This window comes from Aulonocara stuartgranti (genome assembly GCF_965226115.1).
Source record: "Aulonocara stuartgranti genome assembly, chromosome: 8".
NCBI lineage: Eukaryota > Metazoa > Chordata > Actinopteri > Cichliformes > Cichlidae > Aulonocara > Aulonocara stuartgranti.
Genome location: NC_138959.1, coordinates 25,995,711 through 26,018,255, shown reverse-complemented (window position 1 = coordinate 26,018,255; position 22,545 = coordinate 25,995,711). Strand labels below are relative to the sequence as shown.

The 22,545-nt window shown below is 39.1% G+C and overlaps 2 protein-coding genes across 7 annotated transcripts in view; both read right to left on the bottom strand.

The window, feature by feature from the left end:
• The window catches only part of LOC309712516 (uncharacterized protein), a 45,948-nt gene extending 38,794 nt beyond the window's left edge, over positions 1 to 7,154 (bottom strand). The window contains exons 1-2 of one of the 4 annotated variants that reach the window (XM_082543345.1): positions 6,784 to 7,154; positions 1,002 to 1,819 (exon numbers count right to left, since the gene is read on the bottom strand). In XM_082543345.1, the coding sequence (XP_082399471.1) occupies positions 1,002 to 1,808 (807 nt within the window). In that variant the 5' untranslated portion in view covers positions 1,809 to 1,819; positions 6,784 to 7,154. The other 3 variants (XM_082543344.1, XM_082543343.1, XM_082543346.1) reach the window with 3 other exon arrangements.
• Positions 7,155 to 11,234: 4,080 nt separating this feature from the next.
• Positions 11,235 to 21,446, bottom strand: sult2st2 (sulfotransferase family 2, cytosolic sulfotransferase 2). Of its 3 annotated transcripts, none has more exons than XM_082544138.1 (6): positions 21,123 to 21,446; positions 13,975 to 14,186; positions 13,142 to 13,268; positions 12,870 to 12,964; positions 12,578 to 12,758; positions 11,235 to 12,006 (listed from the first exon to the last, which is right to left on the bottom strand). In XM_082544138.1, the coding sequence occupies exons 1-6, from the start codon at positions 21,259 to 21,261 to the stop codon at positions 11,897 to 11,899; spliced, it is 864 nt and encodes a 287-aa protein (XP_082400264.1). In that variant the 5' UTR covers positions 21,262 to 21,446; the 3' UTR covers positions 11,235 to 11,896. The 3 variants fall into 3 exon arrangements, with proteins under 3 accessions (XP_082400264.1, XP_082400265.1, XP_082400266.1); XM_082544139.1 differs by lacking the exon at positions 21,123 to 21,446 and adding an exon at positions 15,353 to 15,839; XM_082544140.1 differs by lacking the exon at positions 21,123 to 21,446 and adding an exon at positions 15,368 to 15,839.
• Between the last annotated feature and the right edge of the window lie 1,099 nt (positions 21,447 to 22,545).

Here is a 22,545-nt window from a genome sequence, read left to right as displayed (position 1 = left end):
CCAAATTAAGTAGTGAGAGGGAAAACGAGCTGTCTCTAACTGCATCCTTCTATTTAATTTACAAGCATGGGTGTGTTCCCACTATCAAATATAACTACATTAATGGTTTATGGAACTGGATAATGTACTTAAAGCAGTAAAAATGCTGATTGCTGAACTCCTCTGTCTGTTTTCTGTCGACTGTTTTCTTCACTATATAAGTAATACTGAGTAATATTGAGTAATATTACGTGTAGTCAGAGGTATGAGGAATGGAAAATGTTGTCAAAATCCAAATGAAATCGAATGCTGCAAATACAAATGCAAAACTCTGCATGGTCAATCTGGGACAACCTTGTCAAAATTTATGTACTAAAAAAAATGTACCGTATACACAGGTAGTGTGAGACATGTTTACGCTAAGTGGACTTTTTAATTCATTTATCCTCCTGCAATGAAAACTCATTACTCTGTAAATTAAAATAACCCCACCAGGAATATTACCCCCAACCTAAGCATGTCAGGGAACAATTTAGGCCTCTTTTTATATTTTCATCTTCACGAGCTAACAGACACAGGACTGAGAACTATCTATAAGAGATGGTAGATGCTCAGCTGCTGACTGCATTCTAGTTTACTGTTTAGGCTAACCAGTAAACACATTTGAAAAAAAGCATTCTTTACTATCTTTACATTAAAAAATTCAGTTTTTTATCTTGTGCTTTTGTTTTATTGTTCTTCATTGTGTCATTGTTCTATTATGTGTTTTATCCTATTATACAGTGTCCTTGGGGGTCTTGAAAGGTGCTTTATATATAAAATGTAGTTTATTATTATTATTATTAATAATAATAAATTATGATTCCTTTAATGTCTGTACCTTTTAACTTAAGAGGCAACTATTAGCCTCAAAAGTATTGCAGATTTTTAAGATGTCAAGATAGTCAGCATCAAACTGTAAAGATAAAAGATGCCTATATATATATATCTATATATATATAGTATCAGAGTGCACAGCTAACCTCTAAGATCCTCTGGTAGAGCTGCTCTTGGGACAATTCCTCAGCTGGCTGGGGTACAGTAAGAAGGGGAATAACAGGAACATAATGGGAGGAAGATATGGAAGCAGTGGAAATCAAAGGAGATCCAAGAAGGTTCATTCTTGCCTGAGTGGGAGGAACAATCTGAGGACTGGCATCGCGCTGTGGTAGAGTACGAAGGGCAGGGCTACTGCTCCTGATAAGCGAGTCAGGCGTACGTGGTGTTGTAGGTCTGCTGTTCTCTTTAGTCTTCGTGAACATCCCAGCCTGAGGCTGATTGTGAGGCCGGTGACTCTTATGGTACACCACATCCTCCACCACAACCAGATCTTCATTCAAAGAGTCTACCAGGCTGGAAACTGTTTTGAAGTCCATAGAGACTAAGGAGACGTCATGGCTGTATTTCTGTTGATAGGCTGCAGTCAACAACTTCAGAGGGATCCCATCCGGATGTCCTTTCATCATTTTCACAATTCTCTTCAAAGTCTTACATCTTTTTTTCACTTCGGGAGCTGTTGCTGATTCCTTACTTTGAGCTGCAGCTCCACATTTGGCCCCAGCTGTCGCCTGGTTTCCCCCACGATGGTCCCTGTGAAACACCAGTTCTTCTTCTAGAACCAGATCCCTCTCCATCGAGGATACCAGGCTGGTCATGGAGTCAAAGCCCAGTTTGGATAAGGTCAAGTTCTTGTGATATGTCTGGCTATAGACGATAGCCAGCTTTTTAAGCGGGATCCCATCAGGGTGCTCCCTGACAATGGACACTAGTTCCGTCCGAACTTTTTCCATCTTGAGTGACACTATCAGGGAGAAAAGAGACCAGCATTAATGGACAATATCATTATCTGCTAGAAATATAGCTTGCTGTATAGTAAGTAAATAAGTAAAACTTTATTTATATAGCACCTTTCTAGATAAAAGACCACAAAGTGCTTCACGCAAGGATAACAAAGTATAAAATAAAACAGACACCACTTAACAAAATGCAATTCTAAAAAAATGTGCTTTTAGTTGTTTTTTAAAGGAAGCTACTGAGTCCCGAGATCTTAAGCTCAGTGGGAGAGAGTTCCACAGTCTGGAAGCCACCGTGGCTAAAGCTCTGTCTCCCTTAGTTCTCAGCCTTGTATGATGAATGACAAGTAGGCCCTGATTACATGACCTAAGAGACCTGCTAGGGACATGGGGCTGTAGAAGTTCAATGATGTAGGCAGGAGCATGTCGATGAAGAGCTCTATAAGTCAGAACCAGAATCTTGAAATGGACTAAATTCAATGGGGAGCCAGTGCAGCTGTATTAGCAACAGTGTCACATGTGAATACTTAGATGTTTTGGTCAGAAGTCTTGCTGCAGCGTTTTGAACCATCTGTAGACGCTCCAAGGAGTTTTTGTTTAAACATGTAAACAGTGAATTACGGTAGTCCAGTCTTGATGAAATGAAAGCACCAATGACAATCTCCAGTTCAGTACGAGATACAATGGGGCTTAGTTTAGAAATGTTTCTTAAGTGAGAAAAACAGGACCGAAGTTAGTGTTACTGTGTATACTGTGTTTGGCAGTGTACTTAATGTGTTAACCAGCTATTAACCAGTTTCGAAATGGTGACGCCACTGCTCTAAGTAATCGCTAATAAATTTATTTTTACAGCCAACTGTAAAAATGTCCAACTCACTGAGAGCACGTTCTTCATGTTGTGTGTTTATAAGGTGTTTAGAATTACTTACACATCAAGGTTAGAATCTGTCTCTAACACATATGCCCTGAAAGCTCCAGTGTAAATGTGGCTATAGTCAAATATAATTATATAATTAATTATTATATTATTTTGATGTATAGTTCAATGGCTTCTTATGTTCTCCAATACCATGTTTTAGATTGTATGATAAATGAATATGTAAATAAAGGCAGGTATTTGTTAACCCAGAGAATGACTCAACTTTACATGTTCACATTCCCAGCAGTCAGCTGTTTTATCATAAGGTTACAAAGCCATTGCCAAATACCTGCCTGGCATAACAAGACAGACAGCCAAAACTAACAGTTGCTGCAGATTGCCTGTTGCTGTTGAAGCTGGTGGCTGCCAGCTGATGCATGCATGAGGAAGGTGAGAAGGTAATTCATAGGTGAGGTGTCTTTTTACTAAGAAGGGTTTGCTTTACTTTCTTTCTTTCTTTTTTTTTTTCTTTTTTTCTATCTCAGACTATTTTTTGGAGTATGACATATGAACATTCAGTATCTTGATTAGACATGCAAAAGTTATTGTATGACAAAAATTTACTGATTCTGAGGGTGTGACACTCACTAATTTTCCATAGAATGACTCATGAAAAGTTCTGGCACAGCTTCAGCTATTTCGAAGTTGCATAGAAGATGAAGAACAACTGAAACACATCGTGTATGTGAACTTTACCATGTATATCCATCACCCACAACAGCACAACAAAAACATGGTCAGACATATGTGACAGATCAAAAGAGGAACCCAAAGAATTACTCCTATAAGTGTCACTCCATTTAAAGCCACAGCAACAACAAAGTTAAAGAAATCAATAGTCACAATAATAATAAAATAAAAATATTAAGACAGATTCACCACAAACTAGTGTCCACCAGTTCATCACAGAATCCGAGTACCAAGATGGTAGCAAGTAAAGCATGCATCTCATAGGCATTACAGCATTTAATTAAATACCTAAACAAGTCAGTATTGTTTTAGAGGCAAACTTAAACAAATTCTGATTTCTATCAGAATCAAAGTGGGAGATATTTCACGTTTTAAATTATATTTAGGGGGGGGAGTGCTGAAATGTTGAACTTTTGTTGAGTGATGAAAGCAGCGCAGTATTCCTCAGTCCTCGGTGAACATCATCTTCACCAGGTCTGCTTTGAAACATTCCTCCTCCACCTTAGGTTTGCTTTACTTTCTAAGATGCGTAGTGTATTTACTCAACACTGTGAGCTACTGTTTTGTTGCTTTGAGCATTTCATTGCATGTATCGCATGTCTGAACTTAACCGTTAAATACAACAATAAATATTCAATAGTGTGTGATTTAAGCTACAGCCCAAATTTAGCAAAAATTTAGCTTAGTTTGGAAAAAGAAATGCCATAAATTCTTCCTGTGAAATTACGCTGCTGGTGTGAACGGCTGCATTAAGAAGAAGTGATTCCAAAAAAACATTTTTAATAGACCAAATATTCACACAAATTTTACATGTCTGGTGTCTAAAGGTCTTTATTATTTATGATCACGCATGATCTGAAATGAAATCTATCACTCCCATCTCTGTAAATATAGATAGATGCTTCCAATTAACAGCACACATACAGTTCCACAAGTCGTTGGACAATAAGACTGTTTATAATTTTGCCTCTGAACACAACCACGGTAGATTTGATTTTAATCAAGCACCATGGTGTGAATGCAGTGCAGACTTTCAATTTAATTCAAATGATTTAACAAAAGTTAAATTAACTGTTAAGGAATTACAGCCATTTTTATACATACTCTCCCATTTCCAAGAGGCTGATCGCTAATGACTCTCACACCAGTATTAAAAACACTCCTTTATATTTAAAGTTAAGACGGTTGTTTGTCCAGTTACTTTTGAGCTACTGGCTTTTCTTCTTCAAGGACTTTGTGTCAATGTGTTTTACTTAAATTAAACTAGCGAAATGTGCAGGTTTTAATGCTCAAATGTCCAAGATTAAATTAACACTAAATCAAACTGTTGTGGCTACTAATCCTGTGCACTAGTCAATGTTTTATCACTGGTGGCAAACACTAAATGTGCAGCACTGTGAATAAAATGGCACTAGTTATATCAAAATAGCAATAAGTGAGAACATGTTAACCACAGAAGCAGATTATGTTTTATCCAAAAGAACCACAATGTGTTTGCTGATGACTACTGTTTGTGAGTTTACACTGTTATCATCTATGAAAACCAAAAGGCTCTACAAACATATAGACTATATAATAGTTATATGTGTGCATAAAATACAGCCAATAGTACAAAAGTGCTGGAATCAGAGCAATCTTACCTGTTCCTTCAAATGATAAGATCTGCACTCATCTCTCCTTGAACAAAGACATGAACCTGAAACATCCTGTTCAAGCTTAAATACTCTCCTCCTCCTCCCTTCCCTCCCACCCTGCTGTGTTTCGTTTCAAGCATGAAGAGAAATGAAACTGAAACCAACAGCCATGCTCATGTATGCATGTATGTCATGTCTCTGTCCTTAATTGCGATGTACCCACACTCACATTTCCAGAAATGGTCAAAGCATTAATGAAGACTGAGAATTTATAAGACAACACAGTGTAAAGTAAGTAAAGCTGTTCTCTGATTGGACACTGGAAATTGGGGAGAAAACAAAGAGGGCATGAGGCCTTAGGTTTCACATTCCTGGCTTTTGCTTCAGCTGATTTGCATCAGCTGTTGGGTAATAAGCCATGTGACATGATTAGGCTCAAAACAATCCATTACACAAGGAAAGGAAACAGAAAGTAATCACAGCTCTGTGTAGTTCTGGATACAAATGTACATACTTGTGCTGTGCATGTAATAATTACATCATAACTAACCAGAATATTTGGCTCGCACTGAAAAACTTACAGCACAGTAAGTTTTGATCTTACTAAACTCTGTCTGTTACATTACTTCCTGTCAACCTGTGGTGATATAATAAGGCGTGGGGAAACAGAAACACACACAAGAAACTTCAGAGGCCTAAGATGTTCCTGCCAGTCACGTTTGGTTGCTCAACTCCTGTGACGTTCAAAACCCTCTTGAACTATAGAGGGGTAGCTCACAGTCCAAAAAAGTAATCAGTTATCTCAGCCACACCGTTTTCATCCAGTGTCTGAAACAAGTTCTTTTAGCTCTCTTTTCCTCACTTGAGATCCCTCACAAACCAAAAACACAAACAGCAGGTGTGTCACTGAATATATACGGGCGATATTACCTTAATGACATCATGCTGAGCAAAGAGCAATAAAAGGTGAAACAGAGCAGTCTGAAACACACAGGGATTACTCGTACATACACTGACCGCATTATCTGAAACTCTTGATATGTTTAACATGAAATATCAAACTAAGGACAATTAAAACAGCTCCAATTTAACATGAAATATATTGGAAATTAGAGGCTGGATAGCTTTTAATATAGGCAAAAATGCGGGGCTATTTTACTGACACAGAATAGTATATATATGTATAGTCTGTCAGTGAGAACATACCTTACAGTGATCAGTGTGCTTCGATCTTCTCAGTGCATCACAATAAACCACGAAGAGTAACAAGTCTTAACTAGTTTACCTCAGCAGAAGTAAAATAGTTATGAGAGTCCATGTGACTTTTGTCCCAGTCTTGTGATATATGATAATTACCCAGCTACCTGAAACAGAGGTCTCCAACCGCCCGTGCAGTTAGACAAGTAGTGTCAAGCAGACAGTATATCTGTATGTCCTCAGAGCTCTCTTTAATAAGAGCAGAAATGACATGTTTATAACATTATCTAATCAAATGTAAAACTACAGGGTTTACAGTGTGTCATTTAGTACAGCGAAAGTGCTTTTGAGCCTTCGGAGAACAAGAACAAAACATCCACTAAGAAACGACTACTTTACACTAATGTACCTCGTCATTGCATTGCAACTTTTATATTCATATATTCAAAATAATTATTTTGTTACGAAATACTGTGGAAAAAGAAGCAACAACCTAGAACGAAATAACTAAGTGAAAATGCTGTCCATCTACCTGTTATTACGATAACAACCCTTTAGTTACAGTTGTGGGGCGTGTGTCTTAGCCTGCATTCAACATCTCTGTCCGGCAGGATATAAGCATGACAGATACTTATGATGGCTAGCAACGGCGCTATGCTGGCTAGCATTCGAAACTAACAGCAGAAATATTATGAAGTAATAATAATGACATTAGTCGGTCAATATAAAGAGTTACAGCGATTAATCGGGGCGGCACTTGTATTAGGGAATCTTAACACTGTTAAAAAAGTCCAATTTAGTAGAAAATCTTAAATCGAAACTCATTGTGCATGCTAACATCTTGGCCGACTAGCTAGCTACTGCTAAGCTGCATTCACGTTGCTCGATAAAGGTGGTAAAAAACCGTTCTCTGCTTTAGAGGCGTTCATGTGCGAAAGCTACTCACAAATAGTATATCACTCACAATCAAATTTGTCACTATTTTGTTTCTAAGTTTGACATATAAAACCAAACAGACATATAAACAGTTTTCAGAGACGTGTGAATGTATATTCTGAGGTAGTGAGGTAGCCTTAGGGCAGCTTTTGTGTTAGACAGTGACATTATCAGCAACTGCTGATCTAGTGTCTGAAACAAGTTGTTTAAGATCCCGTTTCCTCCCCCTTTCCCCCTTTAACACTCCCTTTTCAGTGTGAGATTGATGAATACACGCTTTATATTTTGTGTAATCCCCAGTATCCTATTCTATAAATCATCTATTTGTAGTGGGTGTCTGTGAAGAACAAGTATGTCATAAAAAACAAAACAAAAACAGTTGTTTATGAGTTCAGAAACACATACAAACAACAACAACAAACAAAAAAAGTGTAAAGTTGAACTTAGGTTTTACCATTTCTTTGGTTGAATATTTAAAAATGCCGATGACAACACCCCAATAGACGTCAAACAAACTTTCTTAAAGGCTTAACATGTCTCAGCTTGGCATGCAGGTGTGTCACCTGCTACTCAAGCCTCTTGGTAGTCAAAAGATCATTGCACTTACTGTAGGAATGTCGTTTGGTGCCTCAACCAGTTCAACCACGTCTGACTCTGTGACTTCAATAAACGTGTTAAACTTTCACTCTTGTGCACTTGAGTCCTCTATTCCTGGAAGCATGTACAAGAAATTTTGAGTTTGAAAGTAAACTCTTGAGTTGATTAACTCTGAGATCAGCAACTCTGAGACCCCATTTCCAGTGGATGGAGGAATTGTATGTTTGTGTCCGTGCTGACCATGATATTTAACTCACAAAACAGGAGAGAAAAAATAGGAGAGTCGTTTTAATCGGCTTGTTATTTTGTTACAGGCAAAATACAAGTGTGGCATAAAATATAAAATGTTTTGTAATGTGAATTTCCATTAGATGCACTAATTTTGCATTTAGTTTTTAAATCTAATTATTGAGCTGTGCCCCTGACAGGGCCAAGTGTAGGTCACAACAACTGAAGATAAACATCTGGAGAAACAGATCAGACGCAGACAGTTGTGAGATTAGTTGCCCAGATAGCAACAGACTCTGGACAAATTCAGTTTCAGTTCAATTTATATAGCAGCAAACAGCAACAATAGTTCCCTCAAGGCAACTTTTACTGCAAGTTTAACACTGTTCAATAATAGACAATAACAGACTCCAACAATCAAACAGCACCTCATGAGCCTTGGCAGTGGTGGGTAGGAAAAACTCCCCTTTAACAGAAAAAAGCCTCTGGGACACTCAGGGAGGGGCAGCCATAATATAATTAGGATAAAAAATAGGATAAAAGACAGAGTGGAAGAGAGCCAGAGATGAATAATAACTAATGATTAAACACAGACTGCTCTATAAACACACAGTGCTTCTTGATGTCCCCAGCAGGGGGAGCTTCAGTGTCACCAGATCCAGCCCTAAATATATGCTTTAGCAAAAAGGAAAGTTTTAAGCCTTTTTTTGAAGATGAGAGGGTGCCTGTCTCCTGAACCAAAAGTGGGACCTGGTTCCACGGAAGAGGGATCTGACTTCCCTCATTTTTTAATTAAATAAAATCTGTTTGTGCCCTAATTTGTGACCCTTTCGTTGTTTGGACAATTATTCAGTAAAATACTGAAATCATAAAGGGATGGCACAGCTGATCTTCTGCTCAGTCCTACAATGATCTCTGGCTCAATTTTACGCAACTCAAGAATGCTGAAGTATTTCCACAACCGAATGCCAATTTTTTTGGGGGGGAAAAAACAAATGAAAAATATATGAATTGCTTATAATTGTATTATTATACAATAAATTAAAAGAAAAGCTGCTCTAACTTTAACTAAGTTTGTGTTGGCTAATACAAAGTCTTAACAGTGGAAAACTTCTTTTACAATGCGGCACCAAGAAATCGCTAATGTTTTAAAATGTTAAATTGAAACAAATCAAACTTTAAGCCTTTTACACTTCTGACAACACTCACTGCATGTTTGGGAAATGGAAACCACATCAGTGTCACCCTGAAACGCAAGCAGAATGTGTCATCAGGGACATTACACTGTAAAAACTGGTGTGACATAGAATGAGGCGCTAATTGGACAACTGTTCTTTGCAAAATAGCAAAAGGACTGTGTACTGCAGGACAAAGCACAGTAGTTTTCCTCTGACTTTAAGTGGAGCAGAGGAAAGATTTTGCAAGTGTGAGTAAACGGAAATACAAAAAATTAAGTCATTAAATAGTTACATATTTACAAAGATTGCAATCTGTTACATTTGAAACAAGAAAAGAAAAGCGGTGGAAACTATGGGGGGGAAAGAGGCATTCCATAATCGTTACTTATGATTAGTTTAAGTAAATTCTTTCCCTACGCACCCACGTGAAAGAGCAAAGAGTTCACGTTTTGACAAAGAAAGAATTTTACAGATATAGATTTCTTTCTAAACTCCACCCTGCACTTAGTTATTAGAAAAAGGATTTGCAGTAGTGATTCAGACAACTACAAACAATTATGGAACAATCTTGCGTTCAGTTACAGCCAGCTTTTACAGCATGACCTTTCAAAGGCTGTCTGTTCAGAACCACACACAAAAAAAACCCTGTCTAAACCATTTATTGGTTTATGAGCCCAAATGACTTCATAATGATTGCTTAGTTAAGGTTTGCAGCTTGCTACTGAAGGTTAAATAGCAAGCTAAAGAAGCAGATCATTTTGGGTCTGCTAATTCTTTCTTGACAGTACCTTCTTTTCTGTGAGGCTCAGCAATCCCACTGCTGTGAAAGCAAACATGATAATCAGTATGACACCATTAACCGTCACTGGTTTTATCTTCTCATACATTTTGTTTTACTCTGTGTCTTTATGGTCACTTCACAGCCCGTCATGGCAGAAGACTGAGTCCGGTTCTGCAAGATGTATTTTCATGCTTAAATAGTTCTTCCTTCCCACTCTCTCCAAGGGCTTTTTCATAAGGGATAGTCTGATTGTTGCTGTTTTCTGTCTTATACTGAATGATCTTTACCTTATAATCTAAAGTGCCTTGTTACATCCCCCAGGAGGATGTCTCTTCTCCCTACTAACCCTTTGTTTTGTCCAGGCTCCACCTCCTCTGTCCCGATTGGATGCTGCGCAGAGTCCGGCTAATTGGTAATCAGCAGAGCACTATTTAAGGTCTGTGGAGCTGTGCTTCTGTGCCTTCTGGCTATTTTGGTTGCCATACCTGTGCAGGCTTGCATGCCTTTGGATCTTGTATGAGCATTGTTGTTTTCATGTTCAGACGGCTTGTAGGGGAGAGCTGCCTTTTGTTTTGACAACCTGTTTTCTCCTGTTTATGTGTTGTTAGGTAGGTTATGGTTATAGGTTGTATATTTTGTTTCTTTGGAGTTAGGTAAGTTTCTTTTATTTCTACATCAGGGATGTTTTGTTTGTTATGTTGGCCTTGGCTCTCCCTGACGTTATACCTCAGTCTGACCCCAAATCCCATCACCAGTATTAAATAAACCTTCTAAAATTACCATCTTGGCTCCTCCTTCTCTATCCACCTTTATGTTCGTCCCTTCAACCCCCTAGACTAGCCAGGGGACGTAACAGCCTTCAGATGACTGGTGATGTAACATTGCATTGAACTCAATTATGATTTACACCACGTTATCATTGATGTCCCATACACTGCTAGCTTGTACATTCTTTCTAACAATATTGTACATGTAGTAACATTTAACAAACATGACTTAGGCAAGATTTTAGGGCTTTAATCTGGCACAGTGACCACTTTAACAGACAAGATGTACGATCTGAGCTACAGAGGGTAGCATAACTCCTTGTCACACTTCAGAGCATTTGACCAGAAAAACACACAGCACAGGAAAACTTGCATACTTGTGCAGACCTGTGTGCGTATGCAAAAGTATTATATCGTTAGCTTCATAGCATAATTGCCTAAGTCATTTGACTAAGTCAATGACTTAGGCACTTATGCTATGAAGCTAACGATATGTAAAGTGGCATTGCACCCAAATGTAAAAACGGTTTCATATTGAATAAAGGCATAAATCTACTTAAGTAATGGAACAAATGTTTGAGCATTAGAATATACTTTAATTATGCAGAATATATGCACTATATTACTAGATCATAATTTTTGAATGTTTATATCACATGCTTTTAATTACTTGTGCATCAGGGGGTAGCTTTATCTGTAACAATATAGCTTTTTATCACATTTTATGCTTTAAAATCTGCAGAATAAGCAACTTAAGAGTTAATATAAATGGTATTGAGTTAAAAGTACATCATTTGAAAGTTTGGAAGCAGAAAACAAAATGGCATAGAATAAACAAATACATGTTACATTTTACTGGTCCTATTGCCACTCTCATTCAGTGACATTGGATATTTTAAGTTTCACAGTTCTCTAGCCTAGTGGAAAATTATTTCGCGGACTCTTTCAACATCATCACTGACATCGACCCTGACAACTCCCTCACTCCACCAGGGTTTCACTTAAACAGAGCTGATTTTGGTTTTGCACCAATCAGAATGCTGTTACCAGTTTTATGTTGATAACTACGAAATTACGTCATGAATACATATCAACAAACCATTTAATGCTCTACTTTGTTTCTCTAATTCTATGATGAAATGACTTTCATTTAGTCTTTTAATCCCAAACAAATTTATATTTGACATCTTTCATTTTGTCTTTGTAAACAGCATCAAAGCATTCTGCTTCTGCCTCTGTTAGCTGATTCTTCCAGTCTCCAGCAATTCCTGAAACACAACACACAGAGAAGAATTAAACCTAAATTGAAGGAACTGTTGTGTCTATTATTTTAGGTTGTAAATGTAAAATTCTGTTACAGTTTTTCTCAGTTCCTTACGTACTATTACCAGGCTTATAAGCTAAAAATCCAAACCCTATCTCAGGTGATCATTTAGAAAGTTCTTGGTTCATTTCTAAAACCTAGGTATCACGTCCAGGTGCAAACACAGAGTCAAAACTTTTTCTGCACCAATTAGAACCTTTAAAAGTCTGATAAAAGAGCGCTGGGTCGGTGATGCAAAGGAGGAACACAAGGACAAAAAAAATTACCAATAATCCAAGGTACTCCAACATTTTCCTGCCTGCATACTTTCATTTTAAAACCTACATCCACATTCACCTCCTCCCAGAGTCCTGTTTAGACATGCCAGTCGAAGTTATAGGGGGGTGGATAAGAGATATAACTCATGCTATTTCACCATACAGTACAGCTTCAAAACCAACATACTTCGGGGGGGTTTGACGGGGGGAGAGGGGTTGGGTGCGGTAACCATTCTCAGTAGTATTACAAAAACACACCTTTCCTGAGGAATTCAGACTTGCTCTGGTCCATGATTTCTTTAGGAACAGCCGAGTAGTTCGACATGCTGTTTTTCTTCATGTTCTTGAACAAGCATCGGTCTGCTATCTTCTCTATTACTCCAGTATCCAGAGATTTCTCCATGAACTGAGCGATTCTGGCCACAGAGTCCTTCAGGTCCTGCACCGTGCAGACAAACACCGTTCAGCTCATGTTCTTACCACGAATCTCAGTGTTTGACTCTTTTTTTCGTGTTTAAATTATTTGGAAAGCATTTGCAGTTGTTCTCACCTTTAAAAGTTCTTCATAGGAGATGTACATGATGGACTCCTTATCTTTAGCATTGAGCCAACCCTTCACATGGTCAAACCAGGAACCAAATATAACTGAAAGACAAAGAAAAGATTCCCTTTGAGTTATTATGAATACAATAGCAAACGTCTCTGCATTAATGGTTCAACTTCATCAATCCTTATTCCTCTTGTTACCAGTTGTAAAATACAACTGAATAAAAGGCTAAATGTCACCTGCTGTTCTAATACAGAGTAAAAAAAAAGAACAACCTTCTCCATCTAGGAACTTCTGGAGGAACTCGCTCTGTGGGCCTGGTTTCACCAGGAACGAAGTTGACCCGAAATAGTGAAAAGCAGACGTAAACACATCTTTGGGGTTCCTCATGACATAGATGACCTGGAGTAATGACAAATTTTTACTTCGCTTTAAATATTCAACATTTAAGTTTGTAGCTTTATGACCAAATAAAACTACAATGTATGTATTACACAGACAAAGCACTTTGAGTTCATAACCTGTCCTTCACATGCAATCACAGACCTTCTCACTGGTGATTTTTTTTGTATGGTTGCTTACTTTGCCATGCCAGACACTTGGACACAGGCACAGCAGAATACAAACCCTGTATTTCTTATAGGAACTACTAAGTAATAGCCTGAGGTCTCATAAGAAGCTGTCAGTGGTGAGTAATGACAAATCCTCTGTTCTTGTTGTTGTGTCTTTTAAATTGTGTTGTAATGTTCTTTCAGTTACTTCATTTTCTTTCCACATCAGTTTTCTGTGCGGAGGAAACCTGACAAAGACTTTCACATTTTTCTCCGACAAGTTGTATACTCAGTGTTTTATCAGGCTAATATTAGGGGCTGTTGGCTACATGTCTTTTACAAGTACATGTTGGCTGCCTGTGCTACATTCATGTTTTAAACCACTCAATTTAGATTATGCCTGGATGAATCCCAGCATATCTATGCCAATTATTTATTATTAAGGAGGAGAAGCTGCTACTCTATAGCAGGAATTAAAGAGACCCATAAAACATCCCATTTCACATTTGAATTAACAGCTTTAATGACCCACAAACCAAACTATGTGGCAGACCTACCTTTGGTTTAACTTCAAAGAAGGATGGCGGCATCATGCTGTAGTGGAAGTGAGTTGTAAACATGCGTGGAGACGGCCTCTTTTCAAGGTTGAGGGTAAGGGCTCGATTCTCCTCCAGCCATGGAACACGGTCCCAGTTGTGGAGAGTCTCAACGGAGGCCGGATCCCCTCCGCTGATGATGAGAGGGAGCATCTCCTGCATCCATGTCGTACCTACAAAAAAGAAACAATCTCATGTTTTGATTTAGCTTTTATTTGGGCCTCCCAATATTAGAGCTCAGCGGTTCGACTGAATTGAATTATCTTGATTAACATGTAGAGTGCAGAGGGTTTTTGCAACACGCTTACACATCATACTGGGCTGAGGGTGTCCGAACAGAATTTCCCAAACTTAAATAATAAATAGAATCAGTAGCATAATATTAATAATCAAGGCTAGTCAGGGAGGCGTCTTCTGTTATTGCAGGAAGAGGAGCAGATACGAGGTGAGGTCAGACGAGGACGGAAAGAGGAGAAGATCCGGCAGGGAGACAGCAGGACTGAAGAAGATAGTCATAATAATACATTTTATTGTTGTGGTATAAACTGTATGGTGCGACTTGAGGCAGGCAATGGCTGAGCGGGCTCATGTGAGCCTCCAGCTGAAACAGGAGGCTGCAGGGGCTCGGCTGAGGCGAAACAGGGCCAGCAGGTGCAGAAACCTCTGGCTGAAGCAGAGCTATCTGGAGCTGTGCAGGGCACACAGCTGGCTCAGGATGCAGCAGCTGGGGCTGCGCAGCCCATGCAATCTGATCGGGATGGCTGGCTGGATGAACTCGCCTAGCTCCCAGCTGACGGAGGAGGAGAAGAAGGCTGCACTGCCTCCAGGAGTGCAGAGCCAGCTGAGGTCACAGGCTCAGCCTCTGAGGGGAGTTTCAGTTTCTGAGGAGCCCAGTTTCACAGTCACGCAGTCTCAGAATAAACAATCTTTGGAATTATTATTCCAGACCAGGGAGGAGTGAGCACAGGGAGGAGTGGGAGTAACACAGTTCTTTAAGTCCTTAGAGCAGATGATTCTGTTTCTGAAAACACAGACTTTAAATTTCCAGGCTCAGGAGAAACGTAATCAAAGGTCGGAGAAAGTCCACTACAAAGAGGAAGCCGGAAACCAGGCTTTGTAGCCGGCTAGCTACAATCTTTATGACCACGACGGTATTCCTTATGAGTGAGAGGACCCAAACGCAAGCATTGGAGATGGAACAGAACTTGAACTGAAAGTGAGCCTTTGTTATGGCGGAGCAGAAGTCAAACAAAGCCAAATGTGACAATGACTAAGTTAGCGAAACCTAAACTGGGAGAAACCTTAAAAACAAGTACAAAGAAACTAAAGACCTGAGCACCTGAGACATGGAAACCTGAGACATGGAAACCTGGAGAATGGGAAACGCGAGACATAGAAACACAAGGGGAGATACGCAGATAATCAGGCAGCAAACAGAGGAAGACAAATGGCTTAAATACACAAAGGGATAATGAGGGAATGAGACACGGGAGGACAGCACAGCTGGGAGTACTCAAACATAACGAGACAGGGAGGAAGCAAACCTAAACACACTAAGCAAGCACTACACAAGGACCTATCAAAATAATCCAGGAAACATGAGACACAGACTAAGGCTACGTTCACACTGCAGGTCTTAATGCTCAATTCCGATTTTTTGATCAAATCCGATTTCTTTGTCTGCTTGTTCACACTACAAATAAAATGCGACAGCAAACGCGCTCTAGTGTGAACGCTCAAAGCGGCCCGCATGCGCAAAAGAAGACGTCACACACAACGCGCTCTGTTTAGACCCAGAGCAAACTATTGTTTGACTGATGGCCCTTAATATAAATACTTCGGACTTCACGTTTCCCAATTTTGTTATTTCCATAATAATGTAAATAACCTAATAATTATCCTTATTGCTGTTTTAGAGGAGTGTTGCTTCAAAGGATAGTTGCAGATTTCTGTCAGAATCTGCAGATTATACAGTACAAATAAAATGTTCACGTTTCTCCAACGTTGTCTTCCCAGCAGTTTCACCGGATGGCCAGGAAGCATTCGCGATGTCTTATCGGGCGCTTCTCCGGCGCTGATAATTGGCGTCTGTCTTGTGTCAGTGACGTAAAAGACGGATTTAATGCGACTTGACCGTTCAAACAGCAGTCGCTTTCTGAAACATCGGATATGTATCGGATTCAGTACCACATAAGTGACCCAGATCGGATTTGAAAATATCGGATTTGTGCCGTTCACACTGTCATAGCATGATCGGTGTGAACGTATGACGTGGATTTGACACTGAGACCAGGAGATATGACTGACTAGGGAGAAGGAGGGAACATAGTCTGGACAGAGGAGCTGCATGAACATAGAGAAAAGGGTGACTAGATATGAAATGTGGAATACAGCAAAGGCATAAACACAACCTAAATCATAGAAACTACAGAAAATAACTAAGAAACAAGAAATACAAAGACTATTACATGAATAACACTAAATCAAAGAATATTCAAAAACCAGAAAACATAAACCCTGCGTCCCCAGACCCAGAACCGTGACAATAACCAGGGTTTAGAAATGAGCGAGTTCCAGAATCTTTCACCTTAATGTAGTAGACCAGATATATGTTTCACTTGTTTGCCTTACCTTGTGATTGTGCATAGTATGGTCCGGACAGTCTGTGGGCATTTTATGTTCAATTCAATTCAATTCAATTTTATTTATATAGCGCCAAATCACAACAAAAGTCGCCTCAAGGCGCTTCATAGATACAGAGAAAAACCCAACAATCATATGACCCCCTATGAGCAAGCACTTTGGCGACAGTGGGAAGGAAAAACTCCCTTTTAACAGGAAGAAACCTCCGGCAGAACCAGGCTCAGGGAGGGGCGGCCATCTGCTGCGACCGGTTGGGGTGAGAGAAGGAAGACAGGATGAAGACATGCTGTGGAAGAGAGACAGAGGTTAATAACAGATATGATTCAATGCAGAGAGGTCTATTAATACATAGTGAGTGAGAAAGGTGACTGGAAAGGAAGAACTCAATGCATCATGGGAATCCCCCGGCAGCCTACATCTATTGCAGCATAACAAAGGGAGGATTCAGGGTCACCTGGTCCAGCCCTAACTATATGCTTTAGAAAAAAGGAAAGTTTTAAGCCTAATCTTAAAAGTAGAGATAGTGTCTGTCTCCCGAATCCAAACTGGAAGCTGGTTCCACAGAAGAGGGGCCTGAAAACTGAAGGCTCTGCCTCCCATTCTACTTTTAAATACTCTAGGAACAACAAGTAGGCCTGCAGAGCGAGAGCGGAGCGCTCTAATAGGGTGATATGGTACTACAAGGTCATTAAGATAAGATGGGGCCTGATTATTTAAGACCTTGTATGTGAGGAGCAGGATTTTGAATTCAATTCTGGATTTAACAGGAAGCCAATGAAGGGAAGCCAAAACAGGAGAAATATGCTCTCTCTTTCTAGTCCCTGTCAGTACTCTTGCTGCAGCATTTTGGATTAGCTGAAGGCTTTTCAGTGAGTTTTTTGGACATCCTGATAATAATGAATTACAGTAGTCCAGCCTGGAAGTAATAAATGCATGAACTAGTTTTTCAGCGTCACTCTGAGACAGGATATTTCTAATTTTAGAGATGTTGCGCAAATGGAAGAAAGCAGTCTTACATATTTGTTTAATATGTGCGTTGAAGGACATGTCCTGGTCAAAAATGACTCCAAGGTTCCTCACCGCGTTACTGGAGGCCAAGGTAATGCCATCCAGAGTAAGAATCTGATTAGATACCATATTTCTAAGATTTTCAGGGCCGAGTACAATAACCTCAGTTTTATCTGAATTAAGAAGCAGAAAGTTAGCGGCCATCCAGGTCTTTATGTCTTTAAGACATTCCTGCAGTTCTACTCACGAGTCTGTTACTAAAAGATCTTTCTGTACAAAGCAAGCTTAATGCAGTATTCAAATATTTACTATAGGCCCACAGTAGTCAGCAGAAACTCGCTCACCTCATTTCATGACACTGGCAAACTTGAGTGTCAAATTTTAAAAAGTTGATGTCAAACATTTGTGCTGGTTTGTGCTGCAAAAAGTTTCGTTTGTGCTGCTCAGATCTGTCCTGCCATTCTAGCAAAACTGAATGCTGGCTTGACAATGAACCAGTTGTACACAGTTCCCTAAATATGCATTCTTCTCTTGTAATAATGAGAAAGCTTAAACTAAAACTACAATAAGCCATCCATTTTCTTCAGTTAGCACTGTATTTATTTAACTTTTTTAATTTTATCCAAGCTAAAGTCCCTGTCTAAGACAGAGCTGATCTAGTCCACTTCCTGTCTGTCCTTTTAAATCCATCCATCGCCTGCTGATTGTTTTTGGTGTTCACAAATACTTTGTAGAAAATATGTCCAAACTCTAATAAAACTTCACTTGTATTCCTCTGTTTTTGCAAGTAAAAAACACCATTCTGGTACTGAACATCACATTTTAAGTTGTAAATACACTGATTCTTATATCGTACTCCCCAAGAGTGCTCAAAGCACTCTATACAACATACTACATTCACCTATTCTCACAAGCACTCTAACTACATTCACACTGATGGACGCATCAGAGAGCAACTGGTTAGTTAGCAGGAGTTAACATCTTGCCTATGGATACTTGATATGCAGACTGGAGGAGCCGGGGATCAAACCACCAACCTTCTGATCATTAGGTGACCTGCTCTACTAGCTGAGCTACAGCCACCCCCAGCTGCTGGTAGAAAAGCTCTGCTGTCTGTGGCTTTATGACTAAAAATCAACCGGACGTGATTCATTGTGTTAAAAGGGCAAGTAGCATGTAAAGTCATATCTATTGTCACAGCACCTTTAACAAAAACATAAAGAAAAGTGCCAGAAGACATTTTTGAGCCTTAGTACCACACAGCACATTCATAGGGTATATAGGGTCCGTCTCTTCAGAAATACCAGCCAAAAAGTGGTTCTGTGATTTTTTTTATGTTATTGCTCATCTTGATAAATAGAATGTACTGAAATTATTTTTACGAGGGGTTTGTACATAACATGAAGAAAGGATGCAGGTATAATGCACTAATACAGGTACAGCTGCTCTGTGCCACGGTAACTGTATTACACTGTTCCAAAAAATAGTAATGTCAAATTATTTTACTGTGTAGTTTACAGTTGTGTACTGTTTTTCTAGAACATCATTACATTTACATAAGTAGACTGTGATCTGACACGTCAAATGTAAAATAACATAACATCACTGTAAATGTAATAAAACACAATTTACTTGTTTGTTAAATAAATTTTTTTGTACATATGCATATTTAGATCGTAAAAATACATCCAGAAGTGTCTCCCATCATGCTTTGGGACATGTGCTGCTGTTTAGATGTTCTTGTTTCATTGTTTATGGTTACGTTACTTTAAACTGTTATCTTGAATGTTGTGTTTACGCCGTGGTGCAGCGTCACTGACAGTTGTTTTGTAGAGAGAGTGCTGTACCATGAGTGACTTCTGTTGTGCTGTTGTTGAACCTTGAGGCACATTGCACCACAAGTGTTTTAATAAAGAGCTCCCCTACCAGCTTGGGGTTAAGATTTCTCTGCATGCCACAATGTAAAACATTGCACGTACGCGCTGTGCTAATTATATATTTTGAAAAAGAAATGTAGAGGTAGGAATTGCAATTAATATAAATAACATGACGCTAAGCATCGGCCAATGAATGTGAACTAACAACAAGATCGCGGGTATGGCTGCGACCGTAGGAAAAAACCCTAATATGAAGGTATTTTACTGCATTTTACAGTAATGTTCTGTTCTTCTAGAACATCATTAAAGTTACGTAAATAGACTTTGACTTCACATTTTGAATGTAAATTAACGTTAAATCACTGTAATGTAATACAACATAATTGTCATGATTATTAAATGTATCTGTCTGTGCATATGCATATTTAGATTGTTAAAATACATTCACAAATGTATCATGATTTCACAAATATCTGTCCGTTATTTGAAAGATTGAACTGTTGAATTCAAATGTAATGCTATGGAAAAGTATATAACACGATCCCTATAAGCTTGTGTTTCATCACATAAGTATTATTATCATTACTAGTTAGGGCGTTCGGGGCTCAAGAGTTGGCAGTTCGCCTTGTGATCAGAAGATTGCCGGTTCACGCCCCGGCTCGGACACTCTCCGTCGTTGTGTCCGTGGTCAAGACTCTTCACCTACCGCCTACTAGTGATGGCAGCCTCGCCTCTGTCAGTCTGTCCCAGGGCATGCAATCAATTATTATTTAAACCAACTGTTAACTGTATATTTCTGTACATTTACGTATTATGATTCATATTTCCACATTCAGTGACCTTGTTTATAGGTAATTTCATTGTTTGATCACGTAAAAATGTTCCTAATTTAATGTCTAAAAGCACTTGGAAAAGGCAGAATCCCATGTCAAATTAGCGCAACTAATTGTATTTTCATTACTGGAAATAACCGTATTTTTATGCGGGAGTTATTTTCTGTAATTATACGGTCGTATTTTGGCGCCCCAGCTGCCGGAATATTACCATTTTTTCAAGATGCTTTTTCTAACAGTGTATAAAACAGGTAATTTATGTATTTTATAACCCTCATACATTGCTTCTATAGACTGTAGTCAACTCAAAGACATTAGGCATAAATATACATGGAAGCATCGTCAATAACTTTGTGGCAGACGGTCACTGGTGATCCAGAGAAATGAGGTTCTCAGGTTTGGAGTGAATTGCATATATTTAGACGCCGGGCATTGACAGACCTGTTTCTGCCGGAGACTCAACGGACAGTCGGGGATGAGAGCTTTCCAACAAGGTTCCCACATTTAAAATAAACCCCACAATGAAATTTAATGCTAAATACATACCATTAACGTGGTCGCATAAAATGGAAACTAAGAGCAATCCTTGTTTTAAACGACGTGTTAGACCAACGCCAGGACGATTATATAGTGTTATTGCTGCTTATAATAAGAAAACGACAGGTTGAAAAATCCTCTTCCAGCCTACTGAAACAAACCCCTCTTTAGCATAAAAGAAACCATTTGCAGTCGAACCGCGATCACTCACCAGACTTGGGGTACGTTACAATAAGGATGTCATCCGGACGAAACGCAAACTCCTCGTAGTACCTGAGGCTCTCGGGCGGATGGAGACTTGAAGGCACATAGACGCCTTTGTACAGCGTGTATAACTCTGTCTCAGTCATGCTTCAACAAGCAGAAGCAGCTCACTGAAAACAGCTCTGAGAGTTTCGAGCTGAAAAACTGCTGGACTTTGTCTCAACTTAACGCACTATCACTGTTTTTGTAGCTCGAGACTGTAGCGCAACTCCCGCTTCTCCTGTGGTCTCGCGCTGGCTTCTGTTTGCGTCACTTTCCAACAAGTGTGCGATTCTTTGTCAAAGCTCAAGCATTCATGACCAAGTAATCATTGAACTTCCTTTTGGAACATTATTTCCTTTTGGAACATTATTCCCAGTGTGATTTTTGGCAAAATGGGTGGAATAGACTTTTTGTTACGTTGTGACTTTGATTGCAGTTCGTTACCTGTTAAACTCTCAGCTTTCCATCAGCAGGTCCTTCTCTACTGGAAATTAATCTACAAACATAACTTTACTCCTCACAATACCCCTATATGGAACAACAGGTATATTCGTTTGTGTAGGAAATCTGTGTACGTGGATGAATGGAGATCTAAAGGGATTTGGGCTGTAGCTCATTTAGTATTAGTATTTAGTATTTATTTATTTATTGTCATTGTCAAGAACAATGAAATTGCGTTTGGGGCTTCCATACAACCCCCCAAAAAGAAGAAAATAATAAATACCCCTTAAAACCCAAGTGTACATATTTAACCCAGTGTGACTCCAATGCAATAAGACAATCCTTAGCAATAATGTTCGTAGAAATTCAGACAAAGACCTGAGAAACATGACAAAATACAACAATGCAACCCATTCAATATTATTGTACTGTGAGATATGATATCAGATATGATAGTTATCTATTTAAGAAAGAGGGAGGGAGGGGGGGCAGGAGGGGGAAGAGAATAAAGATATGATGCACCAATGCAGACCAGTTCATTGCTATTAAGAAGTTGGATATGGTTATTGTCCGTGAGAGGGGGGCAGAGAGTTCAGGAGCCTCACAGCCTGTGGATACAGGCTGTTGGCCAGTCTGGATGTTCTGGCCTGTATAGACCTTTTATGGATGATAATGGGGTCTTATTAAAGCATGAGACGTTTTGTGAGAAATCTGATGTAAGATGTACTGTTAAGAGATATAAATCCCTAGTGAAAGCCATTCCAGTCCCTTTGAGATCAATGATAAAAGAAGATATTGTGCACTCTAAAATTTCTCCTGGACTGAGGCAGCTCTGCATAGCTGGAGTTGAATTTGGTGACAGCAGGTTTACAAACAAAGTGATCAGGAATATTTTGATAAACGAAATTTTCCCTAATCCGGTTAAAAGAAATTATATCCTTAAAGAA

What these genes read in the sequence shown, in the direction of transcription:
- sult2st2 (XM_082544138.1), bottom strand. Translation starts at nt 21,261, where the DNA reads ATGACTGAGACAGAGTTATACACGCTGTACAAAGGCGTCTATGTGCCT. An exon ending in GAAGTTCCTAGATGGAGAAG is followed by an intron (nt 12,965 to 13,141) that starts GTTGTTCTTTTT and finishes TTTGTCTTTCAG; the next exon opens with TTATATTTGGTTCCTGGTTT. An exon ending in CCTATGAAGAACTTTTAAAG is followed by an intron (nt 12,759 to 12,869) that starts GTGAGAACAACT and finishes TGCACGGTGCAG; the next exon opens with GACCTGAAGGACTCTGTGGC.